At 38.5% G+C, this 27,787-nt stretch overlaps 1 protein-coding gene across 1 annotated transcript in view; it reads left to right on the top strand.

Annotated features, from left to right (window-relative positions):
• Positions 1–383: 383 nt before the first annotated feature.
• LOC145994273 (protein takeout-like) overlaps positions 384–27,787 on the top strand; it is a 39,692-nt gene continuing 12,288 nt past the window's right edge. Inside the window, exons 1-4 of the mRNA XM_083130377.1 lie at positions 384–488; positions 8,753–8,851; positions 11,547–11,694; positions 18,201–18,334. Of these exons, the coding sequence (XP_082986503.1) occupies positions 422–488; positions 8,753–8,851; positions 11,547–11,694; positions 18,201–18,334 (448 nt within the window). The 5' untranslated portion in view covers positions 384–421. The remainder of the gene's footprint in view (positions 489–8,752; positions 8,852–11,546; positions 11,695–18,200; positions 18,335–27,787) is intronic.

The raw sequence follows: 27,787 nt of genomic DNA, 5'->3' as shown, positions 1-27,787 counted from the left end.
TTATATTACCTAAGGCAAAAGCATATTAGAATTTATGTCTAGGAAGACTGTTCAAACAAGGCTGACCTAGATTCTGAACCCTATTACCTCAGAGAATTGAAGGCCAATCACAATAGAGAGCCCAGACCAGCACGTGAGTTCCTTATAGCCACATTTATGCCATAAAAACACAACCGCCTCTTAGTTCTGCCGAGTATAGCTCCGGATATATGCTTGTGGAAAATTAGCAAATCATAGATCACCCACGTTAAAAGAGGGCACAGGAACATATCACCCGGGGCATATGCTCTGTTACCCAACTATTTTGTAACGCCCCGGTGGGAAAAGGAAAAATCGAAAGTAGGACGTCTTGAAAAAAAAGATTGCTTCTTGCAGAAGCTGGAGATAGTTCGGACCAAGACATCCTCACGCGAAGCCTACCATGGAATCTCTCCTGCTAAGGTCGATCATCCTGTTCGTGATCTCAGTGGCTGAAGGCGTCAATCTAAGTAAGTACCGGCTGTCATCGCCATGTTTCTCATTGTTGCTTGATTGTTGCCAAGTTTTTGCAAGGCGTACGCCTTTGTTTGTTGCCAGAACTTTGTGGACACGATATCCTGTACCTCTAAGGCTTTGTTCGGGTAAGAACATCTTTGTGTTGGTGTTTTCTCGTTTTGTTATATGATTGTACGTGCTCGGATTGGCTATTCGAGGGCGCCAGCAGGATATTTTCTCGGGGGGGCAGTCATAGAAAAGTTCATTATTATTATTGCTATTATTATACTTATAATAATAATAACAATCATTGTTATTATTATTAGTTACTACTACTACTTTAGAAATCATAAATTTCAAATTGGATTGAGAATACTGTGGCGTTGTATACAAGTTCAGACTCAAGTCTACTATTTAGATAGAAACAGGATCCACTTCACTTCTCTTCCTTTCAATAAGCATCTAGCCTATCACTTTGTTGATGAACGAACAAATTTTCTTTTTGTACTTTTTCACAATGCACAGATATCAATCAGTGTCAGATACCACTGTTTTTACATGCCGAAGGGTACTGTAAAATAATAATAATAATAATAGTTGCTGTAAGTTACGGCCTCACAGAAAATAATATTTTTCGTAATAAAATATAGCTACAATTTCAACATTCGAATTACATTTACTCTTTCCAGAAATCTCAGGGAGGCAAGTGCAACCCCCTGACACCCCCTGCGGACGTCCTTGGTACTTATGGTTTAAAGGGAACCACTGTTAAATATACCTCCGCCGAGGATATCTTGAATACAAGGCGACAGCTTTAGCCATTACGCTATGGGGAGCTCTAAGGCACAAGCAGTGGGCGCAAGATGGAGAGTGTAGAGAAAGAATGGGATGGGAAGAAAGAAACACAATGTAAGGAAGAGAGAGAGAGAAAGAAAAATAGGGAAACGGAAAGAGAAAGAGAAGATGATATAGGGACAGAAAGGAAAGATAGAGAAAGTGATAATGGGAGAAAAAGAAAATAGGGAAACAAAGAGGAAAGGATGAGAAGAAACTCAGAAATTGGAAGGTAGATAAGGTGAGAAAGGGAGAGAGAAATAAAAATAGGAAAAGCGAGAGACACTGAGAAAGGGAGAGAAAAGAAAGATAAATAAAGTGATAAAGAAGAAAAATAGGGAAATAAAGAGGAAAGGGTGATAAAGAAATTGAAAGAAATATATAGTAAGAAAGAGAGAGCTAGGAAGAGAAAGAGAGACAGAGAAGAAAAGAAACAGAAAGAGAAGAAGTGTAGAGAAACAGGGGAAGGGAGAGAAAGTAAGATACAGTAATTGAGAGATAGAGAGAAAGATAGAAAGACTCAAGTACAGAGACAGACAGAAAAAAAAGATCCTTCGCTGACAATTCATTAAAAAATCATCATCATTTTTGTAAATGTAAATATAATCCCTATTTGGTATATCACATCTCAGTTGATATGCAAATCTCGGTTGCGGAAGAACAATTTTTCCCACACAATTAAAAACAACTCTCCTAACCACATGAGATACTAAATAGAGAACAATACAGAAGCGAAATATTTAGGAAAATCTATATACTTTTTTTCTGTAAAAATCAAGAACTTACCTTTGGTCAAAAATTGGGAATTGAACACAGGTAGCCGTCGAAATTGAAATCTGCGAGTGCTGTACTAAATTTTCCTCACTTTTAAGCGGGCCCGCACATTCTACCTGCCTCTTGGTATTTACTTAGACTTTATACACATCGATCCTAGTTGGAACCAATTATTACCTTCAGAATGTACTTCTGCTCAAGTACTAAGTAATCCGCCATCCGAAATAGAAACTGTTATCAACCCTCTGAGATTTCATTGTAGTCACTGATTCACTGCAAGTGTCAACTGATTTATACACTTAAAATAGTGCCTGGGTACGCCACTGGGGCGCTCGAGTCGAAACCTGTCTTACTAGTCCTTCTTGATTATATAGCAGACGAAATTCCTTCGGGATATCTTTAGAGAAAGTCTTGGTCTTCAAGATTTATCAAAAATGAAAGTCTTGCCAAATTGTTGCAAGTAGGGACCTTGAATCTTACGGTATTATTATCACCCAAAATCGATGTCACTTTTTTCACGTGTGCTGCTTCTATCAATATTTATTTTGTTAAACTTTCCTCTAAAATAGACAATAAACTATGTTCGTAAACTCTCCTTGTGAGTGCGTAATCTTAACAACATTCTTATGTTTGTTGTCACCTCAGTAAACTTCAATTTTATTTTTTAATATATGTACGTACCTGTATTTATGTATTTAATGAAAGTCCTTCTCTCTACATCCTGATGGAGTAGAGATAACGCCGTGGCCTTCAAATCCAGAGGTCCAGGGTTCGATACACGGTGGAGACACATAGGATTCGGATCCCAATTTAAACTGTACGTGCAGTCCCGATTAGCCCATTTGGGCAGCATAAAGTAGACGTAAAACATGAACTCAAACTTAATCTTCTCTAGGCCATATTTTCATTTTTTATCATTTAATGATTCCACAGTCTTCAAGATTTTAAAAATTAGAGTTTTAAGTGAGGGATCAACTAAAATTACCCACCAAAGCTTCTACTTGAACGATGTGTGTAAACGTTAATAACAAAATAGTGTAACTGTGCTCGTCAAGAAAGATGAAGAACAGATGTGCTGGATTTTCACTCATCTGCTGAATCTATGAGAAGTCTCCCTCAAGGATATAATAATAGTTATAACAATTTGAAACAAAATTCGTTCATTTGTATTAGATTTTAATAGTTATTATTTCATAATAAAAATCTAAGCATGATAATTATAACTATTAGTATTTCTACTATTCAAGTATTATAAATGGCCTGACCCCCTAAAAGAATTCTGGCGACACCCATATATCATTGCCCTTATTCTACATTTATTTTGCAATAATAATTATGAGGCTGCCTACAAGTCGCAACGAGTTGTCTGAATTTGTATCATAGGAGAACTAGGTCATATTGTTGAATGACAGGATCATAAAGACAAGAAAAACATTGCTGTTCGATTATTAATATCAAAAGTGGAACGGGAGATTTTAAATGCAGGCTCTGATTTCTTTTGTTCGTGGATCTAGTTCTTTTAAATCCTTTAGGGCGTTTTTATTAAATTGTGTTTCTCAAGGAAATCATAATACTGTAGGTCAACTCTCGCTGCCAGGTATTAATGAGTGTATTAAAAAGAAGTCAGCTTGCTTCTCAGTCTGTGAATGAAGAAAGAAGCTGTTGTCGTTCTCGTCTGGAGTTGCAAATAAATTTTCTGTTCTCGTTTTGGTATGGAATGTAAAGAATCAATCTCATCTGAAAGAAAGAGAGAGAGATAAAGGGGATAGGGTGAAAAAGAGGAGGAGAGATAGTAAGAGAGGGAGAAAGAAAATAGAAAAGAGAGAGATAGTAAAAGGAGAGAGAGAAAACAGAGAGAGATGAACAAAAGGAAATAGGAAAGTCAGAATGAGAGGGGAGAGAAAGAAAAAGAGAAAAGAAGAAAGAAACGGAGGAAGGAAGATAGAAAAAAGGAGAAAAAAGATGGAGAAATAGTAAGAATGGGAGAAGGAAAATATAAAAGAGATAGACAGAGATTGGAGAAAGTAAGAGGAGGAGAGAGAAAAATAAATAGAGAAGATGAACAAAAGGAAAGAGGAAAATGAGAAAGAGAGGGGAAGAGAGGGAAAAACAGACAAGAAGAAGAATGAAACGGAGGAAATAAGATAGAGAAGCCAGAGAAAAATGATAAAGATCGAGAAAGAGAGAAAGAGGGAGAAAGAAAATAGGAAAGTAATAGAGAGAGGGAAGGAAAAAGAAGAAAGAAACAGATGATAGAGAAAGTCAAAGAAAATGATAAAGAAAGAGAGAGAAGGAGAGATAGTAAGAGAGAGAGGGAAAGAAATGAGGAAAGTGAAGGAGAGAGTGAATGAAGGAGCAAGAAACACACATAATTCTTTCTTCCTCTTAAAAAAAGTTAACATATGTCTCGGAGTCAAAACGATGTTCCCGATTTCGTTCATTTATTATACGAAAGGTAAAGAGCTATTCCTGCATATGTAATTTTTTATGGAATATAATCTCAAAAAGTGATTTTTTTTTTGCTTTCTATTGCAGACTCGTAGTTGCGCTGTCGGCCACCAGGAGGCAGTTTAATCACAGTCAGAAAACTGAAGGCCGGCGGTGGATTTTCCCTTATAGGTGCAACCAGTTTCTTCAAATGTCGCATACCATCTTCTAATTGACTTGCCAGAAGGTAGTTCAACCCCAAATCTTGTTCTGAAATGCCGCTGAACAAGCACGATAGACTTATTGGTATGGAAACCGAGAACAGAGCGCTTTCTGCTGCCCTTTACCTCACTGCGACTGAACTGCCTCCTGGTGGCCGACAGCGCAACTACGAGTCAGCAATAGAAAGCAAAAAAACTTATTGAGATTATATTCCATGAAAAAAATTACATATGCAAGAAAAGCTCCTTACCTTTCGTATAAGAAATGAACGAAATCGGGAACATCATTTTTACTTAAGCTGTACAGAACATACATTGTACCGTGCCGAATAGATTCTACTTATTAAACACGATAACAGATAAACATAATAAACAATTTTATTTAACCCACTGTTATAAATAACATATAAGATGCCTGAGAAAGGGGTTACCAAGGAATCAACAATCGAATTACGACCTAAATGGCAACTGCAACTTGCGTGATGACCATTTGACGTCATACAGTATGAACGCTGTAAAGATGTAAAGGTGCAAAATATTCCATATTTTTAGTTAAACCTGTAACAACATGCAACAAGTGGGCGGATAGCCCGTTGCCAAGACACACGACACACCGGCTCGGTCCCCTCGAAAGACCAAGACCGGGCGTCGCTGCCTACCAAATATCTTTCTGTTATAAATATATAAATGCCACGACTACGCTCAGTTCCTGCGGGGCAGGAGACCCCGCATCCCAAAGTTCGGGTAAAGGTCTGCTTTTGAATAATAATATAATTAAAATTAAATTTATGCTTACTTAACTAAGACTTCAAAATAAGGTAACCTTTCTCATGCTTGAACTCCATCGTGATCGCACCCGCATCCCACTGACCAGTGAGGACACGCATGCGAGTCGCGAGCGAAATCAGCATAATCGAATCTGACGTCCTTTAGATTGATAAAGCCTCCGCCTCACTGACCAGTGACGGCGGGACACCTCACCAACCAAAAGGAAGCCAGTTAATTTATACTTATTAGACAAATTTACTACAAGGAAATACCAAATAACGATTATAAATTTATTTACTAATCCATATATATGTTAGGATAAAAGAAAGTATACAATCTTCAGATCGAGAAAAATTACAATGCCAAAATTTAATTTTTGTTCAAATAACTTCCGAAAAACATAGACTGAAACTTGCTTTCTCATAAAATACAATCCAGAGAGCTCTCTCTTATATATATATATATATATATATATATATATATATATATATATATATATATATATCGTCCATATCCCAGCTTAGCTTGGTTTCAATAAACAGGTGACAAATTAACAGCAATGATCGACAATTTCCATTAACCAAAACCAAAAGAAAATTACATAAACTTCTTATCCGTAAATATCTATTTGTGCTTCTGTCATATTTTCACTTCAGTATTATGTTCTTTAGAACTCTCGAGGTATACTACCCTCTTCGGGGCCAACCTCCAATAACATTCATAACTAAAGATAAGGGGAGCCTGTCTCTACCCAATTACCAAAGCCATCTCTCGGCCACAAACTACAAATGTTCGCTTGGAATTCCATAACATAACAGGGGACACTGTCTACCCTCTTTGGCTACTTACATTGCAAAAGCAAAACAATAGACTTTTACATAAAACGAATTTCTATAAAAACATTTACTCGACCGGTCACCTATTATAACTGCTTCAAAATTATATCTAACATAAAACCAAAATAAGAAAAACCAATAAACGTTCCGGATATTCAGACTTTAGAAACGGACGTGAAACTATATAAGTTATTAGATTTAAGAGACATCCTCTGACCAGAGGTATGCTCTCGGATTTAAGTATCAAAGAAACAAATTTATTTAAATGAACCTCCTGACCAGGAGAATTCAAAATGATTTAAGAATTAAAACAATGAACTCGACGAGAAGGAAGTATAACTTGAATTTATACCGGAGTCACACTGACCAGTGCCAACTTCGATAGAATTTAAGAATCAAAATTTTAAATTATTAAGATTAAATATGTATGAATCAAATTATTTATAAGCCCGCCAAAATCCCCTTTAAGGATCATGCTGACCAGCACAAATCCAGAAAGGTGGCTTACGGAAAACGCAGGACATTGTAGAAGGGAGAGCTGACCAGCCACTCCCCTCACAACGCCTGTGTTCTCCCAGCCCTGGACCTCGACAAGCGATTTAATCACCTAACGATTCCGGAATCTACTGCTATACTGATTTCCTCTGACAGCGAGAACGCTGATATTTATACTTGCGAGATTGCGCAATCCTATTTCTCAACAAAAGATTTCGACAAACTGAAAAGTTATTTTTAGCATCTAACAATTACCCTTTCCAAAAGACATATCCAGAAACACAATGCAAGCTAAACTTATTTACAAACCCACGCAGCGCCGAACGAAAAGAACTCATTGTTGTTAAGGAAGAAAAACAACGCAAGCTTCTACTTGCTTTGCGTTCTTTCTCGTTGGGCCGAAACTGCGTTACAATGTTAACAAAGATAAAAGATAAAAATGTACATTCAAAAGATTAAAACTTCAAATGAATTTATACGAGGGCTATTAAATATTAAAAAGATTTGCCAAAAATTTTTCAATCGTTACAAACATGTAAAATATACAAGAATCTGAAATTTTACAAATGACGTAAAGTTTAAGGATACAGTAAAAACTGCATATCCCGGAACCTCTATAAGAAGGAAACCTGTAAATACGGAAAAAAAAGTTCCCAGAACGGACCGATTTTATACCTGAAAATGACCTGCTTAAGGCGGAAACCTCCTTAACGCGGAAACGGAATACCATTTAAAGACCAACGAGATGTTTTTATTCTCGGTAAGACGGAAATTTCTTCCTTTATTTTTTCCCACGCAAGAAAACAATGCAATACTGTAAGTGGATCACGCCTCTGTTGCCACTCGATATCGGTAACATTGTCGATATGAAAGAATGCGCTACAATACTCATAGCTGTTACGATTCCGTTTCTTTCTTTCATCTCTTACCCTCTTTCTCCACCTTTCTTTGTCTATTTCTCTTCTGTTCTTTCGTCATCTTTATATTTTTCTTGTCATCTCTCTTTGTTTCTTTCTTTTTTCTTCACTTTTATCTCAATCTTTCTTCACCTCTCTTCTTTCAATCTTTCTCTTTCCCTCTATGCACATTGCGCTACGACGCCAGGGGTCCCGGGTTCGAATCCTGGCATGGGCATGGATGTTTCGTGTGTCCATTTTACTTCGCTTTTTGTGCCACTTTTGGCTAATTTGCGAAGATGGGGATGAGTGATGATATGATGAAATTGATGAATGTATCGCATTTTTATTCATGTACGTACATGCATTAGTACTCTACATTATAAGTAATTCGAAATGTAAATCTGTCTTTCCATTATTCCCTGCAGCGCTCTATACTGTATCTAAAGTGAACCCTGTATAAGAAGGAAAACTGTTTAGACGGAAAATTTGGTCGGAACCAAAATGTTCCGGAATAGACAGGTTTTACTGTATAGCCATTTTTTTTTAAAAAAAATATATCAATCTCTGAGACGTCAAGGTTCAGAGTATTTGGTTGATTTCATACAGAATGACCCCGATATGACTCCCATTCCAATATTTTTATTATTCCAGTATCCCAAATAGACGTTACTAGCGGAATGTAAAGAAAAAGAGTTCCCCGTGCATATAGCACCGTGACATGAAGGCATATTTGGGGGATGTGGGGTTAGGGCCAAACATGTTCTCGATCACGGTCATTTTGGAGGTGAGGTGATCCCATTACCCATTGACTTGAGGCTGGGTGAGCCGATTTATGCGTGGACAAGGCCGGAAAAATCTGATCTTAGAATCGCCCATGGAATTGAACGTTATCAAGATTATATATGTAATCATAATTTGTGGTAAGTGTTAAACCGTATACAATTAAACCATTATATATATATATATATATATATATATATATATATATATATATATATAATATATGTATATTGGTCTATTTCAGCGGATTATGTCTCCCTTTGTGACGTCAACGATCCAGGACTCAACGAATGTGTCAGGAAAGCCACGCAGGATATTTTCGATAACGTACTGGAGAATAAAGGTAAGGTTGTATGCTTATACGAAGTAAAATTTCATTCAATTTATGAGGAACTTCATACAAGTTTCTTAAACTTCGAACCATGAATTAGTAAAAACTTTGAACACAATTTAAAACTGCTAGATTCTTAATATATAAATCGTAGCCATAATCTGCATTGGACTGGTAGTTTTTTGAGGTACACAATGTAGTATTTAATGCTTCTACTGATTCCTGTACCGCGAATGTCCTACAGATACGCTGAGATTAAATTTTAACTCTTATCGATAAGTCTCGATATATATGTAGTTTACCAATATCCGTTTCACTAACTATGGTGACTTGCTTATTTCAGCTCTCGATTGACGTTCTTGGGCGTCAAGGAGGGGGGTGAAGGAGGATCACTTGCCCCCTTCCCCTCGAATGTGGAAACATTGCTTATTAAGTAGTGAATAGTTTCTTTGAGTTCGTTTTTTAGTACAGTTTAAGCACAAAAAAGCTAATCTGGACTGGGCCTATAGTTTTTGAAGTGGGATAATGCATTTTAGAACTTAATCCAGTTGTGATGGAAACAGCAATCGCGTCTATTCCTGGGTATATCCTATTTATGTAAGCTTGTTGGGTAAGTCATTGTTCTCAAATTTCTTGTAGTCTTTATGTTGTTTTTTAATTTCCTTTATGCATTATTCGTATCTCTCCAGTTGGCTTAGGGAGCAGAATAGCTCAGGCTGAACCGCGTCCTTCAAATAAGAATTTAAATTAATTGAATGCCTCCCGGCGTAGCGGTAACGTTGTCGCCTTGTAATCAAGAGGTTCCCCGGTTCATTACCCAGTGGAGGCACACAGTGGTTCGAATCTAAGGTTGATTCATTCAAATCATTTTCATTTGGATCAAGATTTAAATCAGGTGATCTTTTTTTTTAAAAAGCCATTGATTTAAAACGCTTTGAAGAAATAATTTATAGAACAATGTACATAAGGATTTTGTAGATATCAGAATCACTTTGGTGAAAGTACATTAATCTCGTAATGGCGTTTATTAGGCTCTAAGTAAAGTGTAAACACATTTGAATTTATCTTGATTTAAAATTCAATATTTTTTAAGGCAAAAATAGCAAACATATTGTGTAGAATAATATACAAAATACTAATCATGTAAAACTGTAAATAGTGTCAATATCATTAAACTGTAAATAAACATGGCAGCTGATATTTTGCAAACCATCATTAAAAACAATTCCAAAATTCAGCTACAAATACAATAAAAAATATTTTAAGTTACTATTTTATAGTACACCCAGAATGTTTTATTTTAACTGGAAGAAAAGATATGCAGTATCAGAAGCTGAAAAATGTATATTTCTTATATTTTTTTAAATTAGCTTTAATCAAACTATTCAAATATTTTACAGGGGCACTTACCAGAATAAGCCTTTCCATAAAACACGCACAAACACATACAGGGTGTTCCGGGAGAAAGCGGAAATACTTTGGGAACTGGTAGAATGGGTGATTCTAAGCAAAAAAGTTCATGTGAACATGGGTCCGAACGATTACGGATATATGAACAGAAATAAAAATGATGTAGGAAAACGTAAACAAAAACAGTAACAAATAAAACATTGCAATGTAATGGTAATTGTGTAAGTAAATACGAGAAGGGACATGCTGATACTGATCTATATTGCATGAATTTGTGGTGTAGCAGTAATTAGTACACGATAATTAAGTAATGAAGCAAGCAATAAATGTAGAAAAATGAAATGTTAACACCTGCTGGTCAGCACTCACATGAACGAATGTAAGGAGGGAAAAGGCCACAGAAATGATAGCAGTCACAGCAGATTCTCAAGAATACCACCACCAACATCAATGCACTTCTGAGCGCGCAGGACGACATCTTGTGTTACACTACAAAGATCCCGGTGATGTTCCCTGATTAACGCAGCAGCATCCATAATGCCAATGTGCAGTTCATCCCTTGTATTCACCCTTTCCCGGTAAACCTCCTGCTTCATCCACCCCCATAAACAGAAATCAAGAGGCATTAGGTCGGGAGAACGAGGTGGCCACGGAACCAGACCACTACCACGACGACGACAACGACCAATCGATCGATTAGGGTAGGTGGAATTCAGATGTTGAATGATCAACCGACTGGAATGAGCAGTTCTACATTTATTGCTTGCTTCATTACTTAATTATCGTGTACTAATTACTGCTACACCACAAATTCATGCAATAAAAATTAGTATCAGCATGTTCCTTCTGGTATTTCCTTACACAATTACCATTGCATTGCCATGGTTTACTTGTTACTATTTTTTTTTACGTTTTCCTACATCATTTTTATTTCTGTTCATATCTCCGTTATAGTTCAAAATCGGACTCATGTCCATATGAACTTTTTTGCTTAGAATCACCCATACTACCAGTTCCAAAAGTATTGACGCTTTATATAATACGTATGTATGGTGTCAAGAACCATACAAGCAATTTTAAGCTTGTTCTTTTTAACAGTCAAAAAATTTAAAAAAAACATCAAAAATGGTTGTGAAAAATAAAAATCATGATTTTCACCCACTCTGATCCCACTTTATACTGTAGATTCAGTCCCAATTAGCCTTTCAGTGTACAAAGTGAATTTTAAAACAAACTCTTAACACAAATAGAATTGAAATCTTGACTCTGTTGGTATATTTACCTTTTGTTTTTCCAGGTATTCCAGAGTATGGGATTCCCCGCCTGGAGCCGCTGGAGGTTCCAAAGATGGTGATGGACCATGGAATAGGGCCCGTGGGACTAGTTTTGACGCTCCTCAAATCCAAGCATTATGGGCTGGGGATTGCGAAATTCAGGAGTGCAAAGTTAGTTAGTATATTAGTTGCATTACACTCTTATAAATTTTGTTTACCGCTAGAGATCAGTTTATGTACCGAGTTTCGGTATTTATCATTATTATTGCCTTATTTTAAGTGATATATTTAAAATACATATACATATTCAGAGGGTATCGAACCCAGGACTCATTGATTATAAGGTGACGACGCCTATACGCTATCGAGGAGTTGGTATATCATATTTGTATTTCTTTGTTTACAAATGATCACTCATGTTCAAACCAGGACTCGAACTTGGGAACTCTTTGTAGGCTCGATCATAATCTGATACACTCTAAGTATATAAGCAGTTTACCACTCAAACCCTTCTGAGTAAATGGTTCCCGTGTAAGGATAACATGGAAACACCATATACTGTTCATTTCACACTTAGTTCTTACTTTCGACGTAAGATGTCTCTGTGCGCTGATTCAGCTGGCGGCCTCTCACGCGATATTTGAGAACTACTTGGAGAGGCCAGCCACCCAGCCTGAACTACATGTTAATCTACCTGTAAAAAAGCCCCGATGTATCTTAATTAATTGAAACAAAACTTAACCCACTCGATCCTTTATCAGATATGAACTGTTTATCTTTTATGTTTTTTTAGAAATATTTTACTCAAAGTCAGTGGTATAATTAGGAAATGCATCGTGTTCAAATCCCTGCAAATATACCCACGAAGGAGGAGTATCTTTATTTTATGAATATTACTGTTAGGAAAGTTACATTTAAAATAAACTGAGTTACAGGGGAAGATAGGAGAGAAATATTGAAAGATAAAGAGAAAGAATGATTAAAGATAGACTGAAGAAAAGACAGAGAGAGAGAGAGAGAGAGAGAGAGAAACAAGAAAGAGATATGAAGAGATAAATTAAGATAGATATAGAGAAAGAGAGAAGAAATGTAGAAACAAAAAGAGATAAGGGAGGAAGAAACGAAGAGATAGGGAGAGAGAAATTGAGAAAGATAAAGAGAAGTATAGAAGAGGGTAGAAAAAGAAAGAGTGAGAAAGAGGAAGAAGCAAAGAAGTAGCAAGATAGTAAGAAGGATTCTTAGCATGCATGGTCACAGAAGTACCTGAAAATATTCTGCCCGTTCAGGAACCCAACCGGCCAAAATTCTCTATTGACGTCACTGCTTATTTCACACGTAAAACCGGAAGTCTCTTTCGTTTGATTTTATTTATTTTATTTTACTACGCGTTTTGCGCCCCTTTGCTAATTTGCGAAGATGGGGATGAGTGATGAAATTATGAAATTGATTAATGGACATTCACAAGCAACCACCCGAGCGGGATTCGAACCCGGGACCCTTGGCGTCGCAGCGCGATGTGCTAACCACTTTCTTTTCTTTTTTTAATATTCTTTATTTTATGCAGTAGTGACTACTTACATGATCCTATGATAACATTACACATATATCAGATCTAGATTACATAATTAGGTGTACTTACAAGAAAACGGCCTGCAGGAAATTTGCATAGAGTGTTTTGCGGTTAGCTTGGTCCATCTGGTAATAATTCTCACTGTAGTGATATTGCAGCGAAATTTGCATTGACACTGAATTATGTCCTAAAATATAATAAATATATTGAGCTACTAAAAACTGGACTGCTCTTACTTTAGTAAGAGGGAAGAACACAAAATCTGGTAACAATAAATGATCTACAGTAAATGTATCGGGCGATGTTCTACATATAGTACCAAGGCATTTACACAAATACTTCCGTTGATCTACCGTTGCGGGACATGTTACGAGGCGATGTCCTAAAGTGTCTTCAGCTTGATGACAATTGGAACATACAGAACTGTCAGTCATTTGGTATCGCCACTTTCGAGCACCGGTCGCAATGGCATCATGAACTACTAGGTACCACAAAGATAGAACGCTGTTAGAAAGATGAGATGCAGATATATTTCTCTATACGTTTGACCACTACATTAGTTCGGAGAAGCACAATTCGTGGCTGGAGGTGTAACCTGCAAGTCAATTGGTTATAGGAAAATTTCACCGTCATGCCATCGACATCCATGTGAGGTTGTGAGGTGAACCGATTAGGAGATAGCAAAACTCGACAAGAGTTGTCCTCATATAGTTGTAGTGGGAAGGGATCTTCCCTGGATAAATGGGTGTTCGCAGTTCCACTTCATCTATCAGAGTACGTAGTAATCTTGCTGTTAAACTATCAGGGTAGTGCAGAAGCAACTCAATGTTCCGTTGTAGAAGCAAGGCTGAGGCTTGTCTCTCCACTTGGCGCAAGTCCAGCCCTCCTTTACTTGCTGGGAGGCATAACGTTTCATGTGCGACATGAAACAAATGTGCATGACATATGAAGCGCGTTATCGTCTTTCGTACTTGCGCCGCGACTTTCGCAGGGACAGGCAAAACTTGCGCAGCATACCACAACTTCGATAATGCAAACATGTTCACATACTGTATTCTAGAGCGTAAGGATAATTGTCTATAACGATTCATGTTCAACACTGCCTGAATTTTTGGGAGAATAGTTGTAAAGGTTCTGGAGACAGTCTCTGTGATGGTCGTAGTGAAGTTTATTTCCAAAATTGTCACTTTATCTACAATGGGTATAGTTAAAGGTTCAATCCACAGAGTGGGGTTACACCCTAGGGGTAAGATTTTAGATTTCTTCTGGTTCCGTCTGCTTTCGTAACGTTTCAAGTACTGCCTCCATACGAGTCAAGTCTAGCCGATCTTTCACGATTACGGTCACATCATCTGCGTACGCACATACTTGTGATCTCTCCCAAGAAGCTTGAGTCCCTGAAGTTTTTCATGCATCAGTCGTAAAAATGGAGCCAGAGCTGCGCAGAATGCAAATAAGGAACATGGACATCCTTGACGGATAGAACGCTGAATAGTAAAGACTTGCAACAGAAAACCATCGATAAATAACTGAACTCAAGCTTCTCTGTATAAGCTCTGTATATATTGTACAAAGAAATCTCCACATCCCACTTTTCCAAAGTATTGGAAAAGATAGTCATGTCTGAGGGAGTCAAAGGCACTTTTGAAATCTAACGCCACTAAAGCAGCTTGAGAACCTTCAATATCTTGCATAGGAGTGATGATGTCACGTACACTAGTTAGAATGTGAAATATTTTACCACTTGTACCATATACATATTGATACGGCCCTAATAAAGTATCCGCAAAATGTTGCAACCTTCGGGTGATCAAACGTGCAAGGATTTTATAATCAGCACATAGTAATGTCATTGGTCTGAAGTCTTCTGGCTTTCTGGGCTGAGATATTTTGGGAATCAAAACCATAACATCCGTGAGACTCGTTCTTCCAAAGCTTTTCTTCGTAAACACAGCATTGAGCCAGAGTGTGAACAGTGGAGCCACCGTTGTCCAAAAGGTTTGGAACAATTCTATCGGGACACCATCGATTCCCGGAGCTTTACCTCTTTTTCCACTGTGAACAGACTCGTACACTTCTTTCTTTGAGAATGGCTGTTCTAAATAGCGACGTTCATCTTCCGTTAACATGGGGAGGTCCATCATCCCTTGCAGTGGAGTGCGATGGGAGCGTTGATCTTCCTTCTCTTTAAACTGATCTGCATAAAAGTCCCGTAAGTAATTTCGTATTAACTTAGGTTCTGTTCGTCTTCCCGTGGCTGTATCGAGACACATTATCCTCTTTCGCTGTGCACTGCGTCTCTCTGCTAACACCTGCACCAGTGAGGCTTCTTCTTGTGCGTCAAACATAGGAAGACGACTCCTAACATTGTAACCTTGCATACGCTCTCTGTGCATGTTCAGCAGCACTGCTTGCACTCGTTTCATTCTTGACGCACTGGCTTTCCTTGTATTAGCTGTGTTGTTAGTTCGTGAAGCACTCTGTAGTAAAAGTTATATTTCTTAGTGAAATCTGAGTATTTTTCACGACTATATGCTAAACAGAAATATTTAATGGAAGGTTTTAGAAAAGTGTCCCACCACATAATAATGTCAGTTTGTTCATCTTCCAATAGCCGTACATTGAACTTCCAAAATCCCCGCCCTCGTCCAACTGAAGGTACATCCAAACTCATGTCGAGTTGGACACTTAAATGATCACTAAAGCACGTTGGGAAAATTCTAATCGCAGATATTTTGCCAATCATGTGTGCACTAACGTAAAAACGATCAAGCCGACTCGCTGTGTCGGCAAGTATGTATGTGTAGCCGTCTATATTCGGATCTTTAGCCACTCAAACATCGTGCAGTTTAAACCCTTCAACCAGCGTCTGCAAGCTAGGTGATGTATGGAATCCTGGATGTTGGTTCTGTCTTCTTAGAGTACAATTAAAATCACCCACCAGCACAATGTTTTGACGGGAGCCACCTAATGCCTTCGCCACTTCTGTAGCGCAAAATATGTTCCGAGTATTTCTAGCGTTGGTACCTGATGGTGCATAAACATTACAAAACCATATGTTTCCTATTTGGATACATGTAATACGACCAGACGGGTGATGGTAAACTTCCGATATATGTAGCCCTTTTTTCACAACTATGGCGGTTTCTAGAGAATTGCGAGTTAAATTGTTATACACGGTATATCGGTCCCGACTTCTTGCAGGAAAATTACATCCAGGTGACTTTGCTTAGTATAATCTAAGAATGCATGATGCTTGATACTAGATTTCATCTTGTTAATGTTTTTTGTTGCAAAATGATATATGGGGGTCGTCATGTGGGATTCTGTGCTATTGTACCCGGTGGGAATGTTATGTGCAGTTACTGACGTTAAACTATTTACATTTTTCAATTTCACTACGACATGCGACAAACATAACCCTAATGACATTATCACGAGGACAACACACTTAATAACTATGATATGGTAGACATATATATCACACATTGACTTGAAGCGACCAATCAGAGCCGCCGCCAGATTTCTCACTTTGTTCTCTTGTCGCACTCATCGTTCTACGCAGTCGCCGAGACACTGGAGACACCGAACGATGAGGGCCATCTTGCCGCCGTGTCGACGCCGTATTGTTCGTAGGGAGACTGCGTTTCTTCTTCTTTTTTGGTTCCTTCGTTGTTTTCGGCAGAGCGCCTGATGCGGGGGACGCCGTCTCGGAGTTCCCACCTTCAACTGCACGATCATCATCTGCCTGCTGCATCGGAATATGGGGCACCTCTAGGGTAACGTCCATTGTTTCTTCCCCATTCTTCTCTGCTACGTGGGCTGCTTGGTTGACATTCACTTGGTCCACACTGACGTGGATAGGAACGTCTGCTGTTGTCTCGTTTTCTACACTGGGTGGTAAAGTGGAATCTGGTACGGTATTTTTAGGTACATCCTGTAGTGAAGCTTGTACGTTGCCCTCATTGTCCTGGTCTCCGAAGCGTTTCAGTTGCACAGGTAGTATAGTGGGTGTCGGGGTTATCATTCTCTCAGCAGCCGGCACATTCCTCGGGACAGGACGCGCCGCCCCGGCATAGGACGTATCTTCGGGTTTCTCCATTTGACGACGTCGGGACGGACAGGTAACGTAAAAATGGTCACTAAGGTCACAGTAACTGCAAGTACGGTCTTGCCCGCTATATGTCACCCAGTATCATCCGCCACTGATTGTGACGTACGATGGAATCGCACGAGTTAGATTCATTTTGGCGATTTTACGGCCAGTTCTTACCGGATAAATATGATCACTGGAATACCGTTAATCGTCCAGGGATATTATCTGACCGTACGTACTCAGCACCGATCGAATATCGTCATCGGACAGTTCACTCGTTACAACGTGCACTCTATCACGTAATTTTCATCCGCCCACGTAACAAGCACTGGACAATCCCCGTCTTCGTCACTATATTTATACTCTCCGTTTGACTGCAGCAACAACTGTTCACACACTACTTTCGATAGTAGTTTCAGAAAGATGCAACGTCTATAATTGTCTACTTCAATACTTACTACTTGTTCCGGTTTCAATTTCATCGTCTTGATAATCCAATTGTGTATTTCCGTCTAAGTCGGTTTTCTTCGCACTTGACTGAAGTTCAGTTTGAGTTTATTCAATCTCTTGATTACTATATTGTCAACGTCGCCGTGTTTCACTTCAACCGGACTCGCGATTAATACGCGCTACGTTTGAGTTGCTGTTTTAAGTCCACTTTATGCACAGTAAGGCTAATCGGGACTGGACCTACAGTTTAAAGTCGGATCCGAACCACTTGTGCCTCCACCGGGTATCGAACCCGGGACCCCTTGATTACAAGGCAAAGACGCTACCACTGCGCCACCGCGCTACGTAACTTCGAGCTATTAGAGAGATGCGCAAACACAACCGTCCCAGACCACTGCTCGAGCCAGACTGCCACTCAGCCACAGGAAGTCTATTTGGCAACAATCTGAGCATAGAGCAAACGAAACCCTGAGTCAAAAGCTAAGTGTTCAGCTAATATCAACTAAGATTCACTGAAGTTAACCTAGATCCCTTTGTATCAGCATGTTCTTACTTTTGCAGGGCAGATCCCAAGAACTACCACCTGGAGCTGGACCTGACATTCGACGCCTATGGCATCGTTGGGGACTACGACATCACAGGGAGGATACTCCTTCTCCCCATAGCAGGCTCAGGGTACAGCAACCTCACAATGTGTGAGTAGTTATTTAAAACTCTAAAATCAGTACACAGTCGGTACAACTCATTTTAATAAGAGCCGGCTCCCGTGGCGGAGTGGTTAGCACAACGCCCTACGACGCCAGGGGTCCGGGTTCGAATCCTGGCCTGGGCATGGATATTTGTGAGTGTCTATTCATCAATTTCATCATGTCATCACTCATCCCCATCTTCGCAAATTAGCCAAAAGTGGCACAAAAAGCGAAGTAAAGCAAATCAATCAATCAATAATTTTAATTAGACAATTCACGGGAGTATATTTATATCACTGTTTGTTAAAGGTACAGGAATTTTAAATAAATTCAATTTCGGTTCAGGAGAGAAAATCAGCAAAGCGTAAATGTATTCTGCACCGTAGAAAGCCCTTTCATCTGTAAAGTATTTCAATTCGGTCCGGATCAATTTAAATATGGTCCAGAAACTTTTTTCCGGATGAATTAAAAAATGGTCTAGGAACATTTTCACCGGATGAATTTAAATATGGTCCAGAAACTTTTTTCCGGATGAATTTAAATATGGTCTAGGAACATTTTCTCCGGAACAATTTATATGTGATCCAGGAACTTTTTCCCGGATGAATTAAAATATGGTCTAGGAACAATTTCTCCGGATGAATTTAAATATGGTCCAGAAACTTTTTTCCGGATGAATTTAAATATGGTCTAGGAACATTTTCTCCGGATGAATTTAAATATGGTCCAGAAACTTTTTCCGGATGAATTTAAATATGGTCTAGGAACCTTTTTTCCGGATCAATTTAAATATGGTCTAGGAACATTTTCTCCGGAACAATTTATATATGATCCAGGAACTTTTTCCCGGATGAATTAAAATATGGTCTAGGAACAATTTCTCCGGATGAATTTAAATATGGTCCAGAAACTTTTTTCCGGATGAATTTAAATATGGTCTAGGAACATTTTCTCCGGATGAATTTAAATATGGTCCAGAAACTTTTTCCGGATGAATTTAAATATGGTCTAGGAACATTTTTTCCGGATCAATTTAAATATGGTCCAGAAACTTTTATCCGGATGAATTTAAATATGGTCCAGAAACTTTTTCCGGATGAATTTAAATATGGTCTAGGAACATTTTCTCCGGATGAATTTAAATATGGTCCAGAAACTTTTTCCGGATGAATTTAAATATGGTCTAGGAACAATTTCTCCGGATGAATTTAAATATGGTCCAGAAACTTTTTCCGGATGAATTTAAATATGGTCTAGGAACATTTTTTCCGGATCAATTTAAATATGGTCCAGAAACATTTATCCGGATGAATTTAAATATGGTCCAGAAACTTTTTTCCGGATGAATTTAAATATGGTCTAGGAACATTTTCTCCGGATGAATTTAAATATGGTCCAGAAACTTTTTCCGGATGAATTTAAATATGGTCTAGGAACATTTTCTCCGGATGAATTTAAATATGGTCCAGAAACTTTTTCCGGATGAATTTAAATATGGTCTAGGAACATTTTCTCCGGATGAATTTAAATATGGTCCAGAAACTTTTTCCGGATGAATTTAAATATGGTCTAGGAACATTTTCTCCGGATGAATTTAAATATGGTCCAGAAACTTTTTTCCGGATGAATTTAAATATGGTCTAGGAACATTTTCTCCGGATGAATTTAAATATGGTCCAGAAACTTTTTTCCGGATGAATTTAAATATGGTCTAGGAGCTTTTTCCCGGATCAGTTTAAATGTGGTCCAGGAACCTTCTTTCAGGATCAATTTAAATATATTCCAGAAACTGTTTTCCGAATCAATTTAAATATGATCTCGGAACCTTTGAACACGGTCCAAAAATCTTTTCTCCGCATGATTTCAAATTCGTTCCTGGAACCTTTTTTTTGTTTTTCGGATTAATTTTAATACTGCCCGCGAACCCATTTCTTTCCGGATCAGTTTTAATAGGGTGTAAGTTCCGTATTGAAATTAAAGAATACGCAACTTGGATGGAATATCAACTGTCCTGTTATGGAACCCAATAGTATCTATTAGAATGTATGGGTTCCTGGACTTTTAACAACCCTGGTATTTGAGGGTATGTGTATGTCTGTACTGTGTTGAATCCACCCTCATTCCTCCCGAGGGGGATATCGAACTTCATAAGGGGAATGCCATACGTATCAAATTATAATACTAATGGATAAACTACTAGACACTCACAAAGAACACCCATGCCGGGATTCGAACCCTGGACCCCTGGCGTCGTATTGGGCTGCGGTAATCACTTCGCCACTGAGATCGGCCTTGTGGCTCCTTTTAAGACAAACCATATGGCAACAAAGCAATTTCCTGCCTGATTAGCATCTGGTTCCCGGGTTCGAATCCCGGCATGGGTATTCTTTGTGGGTGTCCCTTCATCTATTTCATCATATCCTCACTCATAGTCATCGTCGCGATTAGCCAAAGGTGTCAGAAAAGCGGCGCTAAATAACAAAACACAAATCAAATCAAACAAGGCAATATCTGTTCTCAATTAGGCTTGTACCAGTGTATAGAGTCATGGGTGCATTCTATGTTGAAAATTCAACATTCCCCTCTTTCCATTTTCCGTTATCTGCACTAATACGTAATAGAGTTATCCTATGGTATCAGTCTTTTGAATCACCCTATATGTATATAGATTGCCAAAAAGACCATTGTTATTATTTCATGCACTTAGTCTGACACTATTTTGGGTGTCAGAGTTGAATTGTGGAAACTCGAAAGCCAGGGTTTGATTCCAAACATGATTATATAATTGCAAGGCTCATTTATAGCTTTTGGCGGCCACATTGGCAGCCATATTTAATGATATATCATAAATTGTATCTTCTAATTTTTTTATTTTGGAGTCCTGAACTGCAAATTTTGTGAAAATCAAATACCACGAAATATAAATAACTGTAATGAAATAAGAGATTTCAGTTTCAGGAAAAGAACTTTTGGCGTGACCAAAATTTTGATGACGTCATTACAGATGAATGGGAATTAAAGGCTTGGGAGTCTGGGACGATTTTTAATCAGGAATGTACGTAGTATCCAATGTTAAAAAGGAATATGTACGTAAATTATTCTTCAACTCATATAACTTAATTTCAGACAGCTTTATTGACGAGAGACGTTTTTTCATTTCATATGTTCGCAAAGAAAAGTTATATTTTTAAATATATAAGTAGAAATACTGAAAATTATTTAAAATAACTTTAAAATACGTAGAGACCAACTGGAGGTTACTAGTATGCAAAGAATCTACTTGAAAGAAGAAAGAGTTTCCACTGCCATCTAGTGCACTTTTCCTAAACCACTCATTTTCAAGATGTATTATGTATTGAGTAAGGGTCATCGCCATAGGCGTGTATAGGATTTTTTTTTCTGGAAGGGGAAAACAAGTTGTAAGCGTATAATAACGGCTATTGGGTTCCAAAGGAAGTGGGGCAAGGACAGTTTACTTTTCTTTGGTAAACTTTGGCATATTGCATGGGCAAAATTGCGGGGGAGGGGGACTGCCCCCTAATCGCCGCCACTGTAATATGGAAATACGTTTATACTGGAACTTTCCTTCGTTATCTTCTCTAAGCGTGGAGATCGTCAACCAGCATTGGAATAGCCCAATTTCCTCACGATGGTGGGTTGCCACCGGCCCTATACACAGGCCGAAAATTCCCGGAGACTGAACCCGGGATCGAACCCATGCCGTTCCGTAGCCGCCGTCCAAAGCAAGGTGCCTTAGACCGCGCGACAACGGAGGAGGATCACCAAGTAATAAGTTCACATGAATACTCGCAGCATTCACGTGACACCTCTCAGGGTATGGGTAATATATCTGTTCGTTCTTTGGTCAAAAGAAATCAAAGTCAAGTTTTCGAGAAAAGCAGTATGTATTTTACTTCTTAGCAAAATAAATACTTATGTGCATAAATCCATTTCAGTCAAAGAAATAGCAGCTTCTTACAATTCAGCTTGACCACTCTTTTAGGCTCAAAGCCCGTACTCCAAGTAGAGACAAAACACAGTCGTAATTCCCATGGCAACAGCTCATACAAGATATGTACAGTGTCTCTCAAAAGTTTTAGGACAATGACATTTTAAACTAGGCAACCCAATTTACACAAGCCGTTGGTGGGTTGCGTGTAGAGTTAGGCTCAATTTCAGGGTTGCCACATGCACAATAGATATTTATAAAATACGCGAAAGAAATATAAACAAGTATTATTGTATAAAATTATTAAAAATATCACTATTATATCGCAAATGACAAAATTCTTTCTGAAAGAAAAAAATAGGTTTTCTAGTATTTCATCGCTGATGAGTCTACAGTAAGGAAAAGAGGTGAGAGGAAACGAAAGGTTACAAAAGAGAGGAGAAAGAGAAAGCGAAAGGAGAAGAGGAAAAGTAGAGGAGAGAAGAAAGATAGGATAGACTAGGAGAGGAGATGTAGTGAGGAGAATGGAAAAAGATTCGAGGAGAGATGAGGAAAAAAGAACAAAGAACAGAAAAGAGGAGGAAAACGAGAGGAGAGGAGAGGAGGAGACGAGAAGACGGAAGTGGAGAGTAGAGTAAAGGAGAGAAAAAGAGAAGAACGAAACAAGAGATAATAGTGCAGTGGAGTCGGAAATCTAAGACAGGAAAGGAGATAAGAGGAGTGGAGAAGAGTGGGATGGAGATAAGATGCGAGAAAAGTCGGGAAGGCGATATGAGATAAAAGCAGAACGGAAAGAGGGGAGAGAAGAAGGAGAAGGAACTGGAGAGAAGAGGTAGTTGCAGAAAATATCGTCTGAGCGTCAAGAATGGATGCATTGGTCAAATTATCGACATGAAACATTCAATAACATTTTGAAATGTACTGGAGAATATATTAGATCGGTGCGAAATGCCTTTTGGCTGAGTTCTGAGCAAATTAAAATCTTCCATGTAAGATCTTTGATTTTACCTGCGATTACACCACTAAAAAAATGAATGTAATTTTTAATATTTATAAGAATTATTCAATTTTTCTCCACTTCTCGGTCCGTTGAAATGGAGATTTTGTAATTCAATATTTCCCCTCCCCCCATCGTTAATTCCAAACTGAATCATTCCGTTTCACACGGCGTGGACAATGAACACAATGGGATATGTCTAAAACTTACGAAAATTTTCTGCCACCGGAAGGGTTTGAACCTACGACCATCAGATTGACAATCCTGAACGGTAGCCACTACCCTACAAGCTTTAGCTCCTTAAACCAGGTAGAAGAACCACTACACCACGCCTTTACCTTCGAATGAAACAACAATTTTTTTAAAGTATTCTGTCCCTCCAATATTGTAAATGTCATTTGGTATACGTGTAGTTGAACTTTTACTTTAATTTTGATTTGCTTTCTTGTAGTATAACCGATATCTTCGAGAAATAATTTTCGAAGTGATTAAAAACGAGAATATTGGTAGTTGTGAAAATGCGAGTAATTTCTTCTAACTTATTATTGTGATTAGACATCATTACTAATGGAAAACAACTAGAGGCTTGAACATTACAGGACGATGTTCTTTTCCTGTGATACTGTAACAGACAAAATGCTTGTTTACTGATGCAAGTCTTGTGTCCAGAACAGTCTTATGAAATGTATTTGCTGTTGCGTAAGATAACACGAAATAATTACACCGTGTGCGAACTACCAAATCTGTGCAACGTTATACGTAAACAGGCGGAAAATTTTATTCATAAAATCACTTCACATTTGACAGTGTTAGTCAAGAGAGACTCGTGGGACACTGTGCTAAGGTGCTGGACTAAATCCTTCTAATTTTTCTTCCTGGAAGAACAACAATTTCTAAGGAAGAGCAACAGTGATGATCTTTCTTATTTCTTTTAAATGCTTACACTTTCCTTTAATTGGGTTAAAAATAAATAACAATATTGCTTGCATTTCTGTCATTGACGTAGATCAGAGAGAGAGAGAGAGACAGACAGACAGATATTACAAAATAGTTCATATAGTGCGAGCGCCATTAAAAAGTCATGATAATTCTATGTTGCGTACTTAGAATTATTCATACAATAAAGAACATGTCTAATTGTGAGTTAACAAAGAAAAACAATAATAAAGAGACATTTTCGCATCACTATTGCAGTTCGAAAAAGTCCGGACAGGAATTGAAAATAACGTACTGTCCTGACTAAATCGGTGAATCGGACGTCTGGTAGCCTTGCATCAATGGTTATAAAACTAAAACCACCCAATATTGCAGCTTGAAGACTTTTGGCCAAGAAACAGATTCATTTATACAAGAGCAAAATTGAAATTTTTACACATCCTTGCATTGAACTCAAGTGGGAAAAGGGATAAAATTAGCATGTCCTGAATTGCCACACATATAAGTAGTTATTTCATTAATATTTGTCAATGTCTTTGAAGCAGTACACAATTATCGTTAGAGTATCATAATCCATGATCTTATATATAAAAATATCCCGTTGAACGCGTGTCAATTCATTTAGAGTAGACCAGGGTATTACGGATCACAGGGCATTATGGATCAATGTAAGGTTCACGTGACCTGCAAAGAAAACTGTTGCAGGCACGAACTTGAAAAATATAGCTGATCATGCTGCCATCTGTCCGCTTACTAGCTGCCTGTCTTTGTTCGCTGTGGCAGTTGGCGCGCGTCTGTGACAAGTGATTGTTGTAAGCAAGTTGGTGGAGACGGTGCAGAAAAAGTACCCATTGTAAGTTTTGTTCGACGTTTGGTAAGGTTGCGTTGTAGAATGTAGGGGTTTAAGTGCTCTACAATTTAACATGTGATAAGGTAGGGTGTGTTTTTGCGATGTGCCAGTATTTGATATGACTAACCCTATTTGTTATTAATTAAATGGACATATGTCGAGAATATGCAAATCAGGGCATTACGGATCGGCCAAAACGGGGCAAAACGGATCTCCCACTTTCAGTACGTTTTACGTACTTTTACTTAACAGTATCTCTTCTAACACGACGCTTTCAATTTCCAATTAGTTCGCGATTATCAAAAGAAATCCACCAGAAATTCGTGGTCTGTGGTAATGTCCCGGGTTCGATCCCCGGCCGGTTCAAATCCGGGAACTTTTCTAACGATGGAAGCGGCCCCGGCGCCCACCCAGCGTCGAATAACATGCGTACCTGGGGGAAACCCTGGGGGGGGGGGTAAAGGCGGTCAGGGGCGTGATGCTAATCACATCACCCCCACTCACGACCGGATCAAGAAAGTGTGGGGCGTTACCCCCACACCCCCTATACGCCTTCATGGCGTGGTGCTATGCACAGGGGAGCACTTTACCTTTTTTAGTAGGAATGGGTGAAGCTGTGCGTTTGGTGACATCCGGAGAAAAGACTATTTGACAAGCTGCGGAACTTTGTGGTGTGCCATATACTTCATTGCAACGAAGAACATCTGGTGGATCAGATGACGTTGGTCGTCCTGGTGTAAAGCAAGTGTTTAGTGATGAGTTTGAGCAGGCTCTTTCTTCGAGATTGTGTGATTTAGCTCGAAGAGGATTCGGGCCAACACCCAAAGCTGTGCGAAGATACGTTTTCAAGTTTGCAGAGAAAGAGAACATACCGCATCCCTTTAATAAAGAAAAAGGACTAGTCAGGGCGTACGAACAAATGTCATGTCGAATGTAGACATGATTGCTAGCAATTCTTGTAGTTTTTGTAAGATTTCATATGATGATCCAAGATGTGCACAGATGGGAGATTGGATTCAATGTCAGTCCTGTCGTAAATGGTATCATGAGCGTTGCGTAAATGCTGTCGGAAGAAAACAATTTGTGTGCGGTATATGTCAGATCCCAAAACTGTAATACAGTATACGGTACTTGTCTTTATGTTTTTTATGTTTTTAATCTTATGTTATATACTTAAAATTAAACTGATCCATATTGCCCCGTTAGTGATCCGTTTTACCCCTGCTATCAGGGCAATACGGATCAATTGCAGTGTCCCACAAAATATTTTTTTCTGAATTGTATTTTCAACTTCTGGTTCTTTCAATGATATGCACATGTAGTAGAAACTATAATTCATTTTTTGGTAGAGTTTTGTGTTTCTAGCATAATTCCTTGGCCAATAAAAACTGTTGTAAAGAAAAATTGATCCGTAATGCCCTGGTCTACCATATTTGTTTTTGTTTTTTTTATAAATTCCATATGCAGAACAATGTAGCCACTATATACTGCTATTACAAATAATGTTACCATGCTCTTGTTTAATAGAAGGGATCTAGTATGGAGGATCGAACGTGGGACCGCAATGCTTTCAAGAACTCTAACCAATACACTACGCCCTTTGTTTTCTTGGAGCTACTGTTCCTAATTATTCTTTCGCCTCAATATTGTAAACGTTATCTGCAAAAAAGAAGTTAAATACTCAGATATAGCTCTGTACTTCTAGAATTACTTTATACACATGCATTTGAAATTTAACTCTGAATTTCTTTCTTCGTATTAGTATATCTAAGGTTGTGAATATATTTTATTTGTAATTTTATAACGGTTTCATGAACATCTACGAAATAGTTCCTTATAACTTGGAATATGGTGAAGAGATATGAAATGTCTTGAAATTAATTTTCGACCACTAGATTTTGGCAAGGGAATTATGTGTGATCCGTTTCCAGTTATTCATTGCTTTAACAAACGTTTTAAAACTATGTGGAATTTTCATTCTGGGATAAGTTTCTTTACTTGCTACACGTATGCGAACTACACTCTGTCCCACTTATCTCTGGAGCAGGTGAACGAAAACAAGTATCTGAGCAGCGATGAACACGTGAGAGGAATGGGATTGCGTGGAGGGAGGAAAGCCACTGCAGTTACCAGCCTTCCCAGCAGCGTGCACTGATTCGCTCTGTCCACTCGATCCCCTCTCCCCTCTCTCCACTTCTCTTCCGCTATGCGCGGCTTTGCTCCAGAGATGCTGGGACAGGATACAGTTAATTGTTTCACAAAAGGTATCATCTATCTCTGTATACCACACATTTAATTCTTACTCACATGGAAAAAAAATGTCAATTTGTATCCAGGGGTAGTTTCACAGTTACAAACTATTTTGACCTTGATGAGAAGTTTAGTGTAAGCAGGCATTTTGTTTATAATTTTGAAATTGAGGTCGTCTAAGGTTGAAATCCTCATATTTAGGGCTTGAACTCGTCACTTAAGAGGTTGAAGATCGTCCTCTACTTTGTGCGTGACCTTCTTTATTTTTATATTCATTATTCATCCTCATCGTCGCGATTATCCAAAGGTAAAATAAGAAAAGTCCTCCTCCGTGGCCTCCGACTGCAGGACGGCATGGATTCGAGTCCGCCTATGCTCACTCTCTAGGTTCTCGACCTGTGTATGGGACCGGTGGCAACCCACCATCGTGAAAAAATTGGGGAGCTACGAGTGAGTAGCGTAACCCGGTCTCGGAAA

Source organism: Lepisma saccharinum, chromosome 10 (genome assembly GCF_977018435.1).
Source record: "Lepisma saccharinum chromosome 10, izLepSacc3.1, whole genome shotgun sequence".
NCBI classification, from domain to species: domain Eukaryota; kingdom Metazoa; phylum Arthropoda; class Insecta; order Zygentoma; family Lepismatidae; genus Lepisma; species Lepisma saccharinum.
Note: the sequence above shows the minus strand (reverse complement) of the source record. Positions and strands in the feature narration are given on the sequence as shown.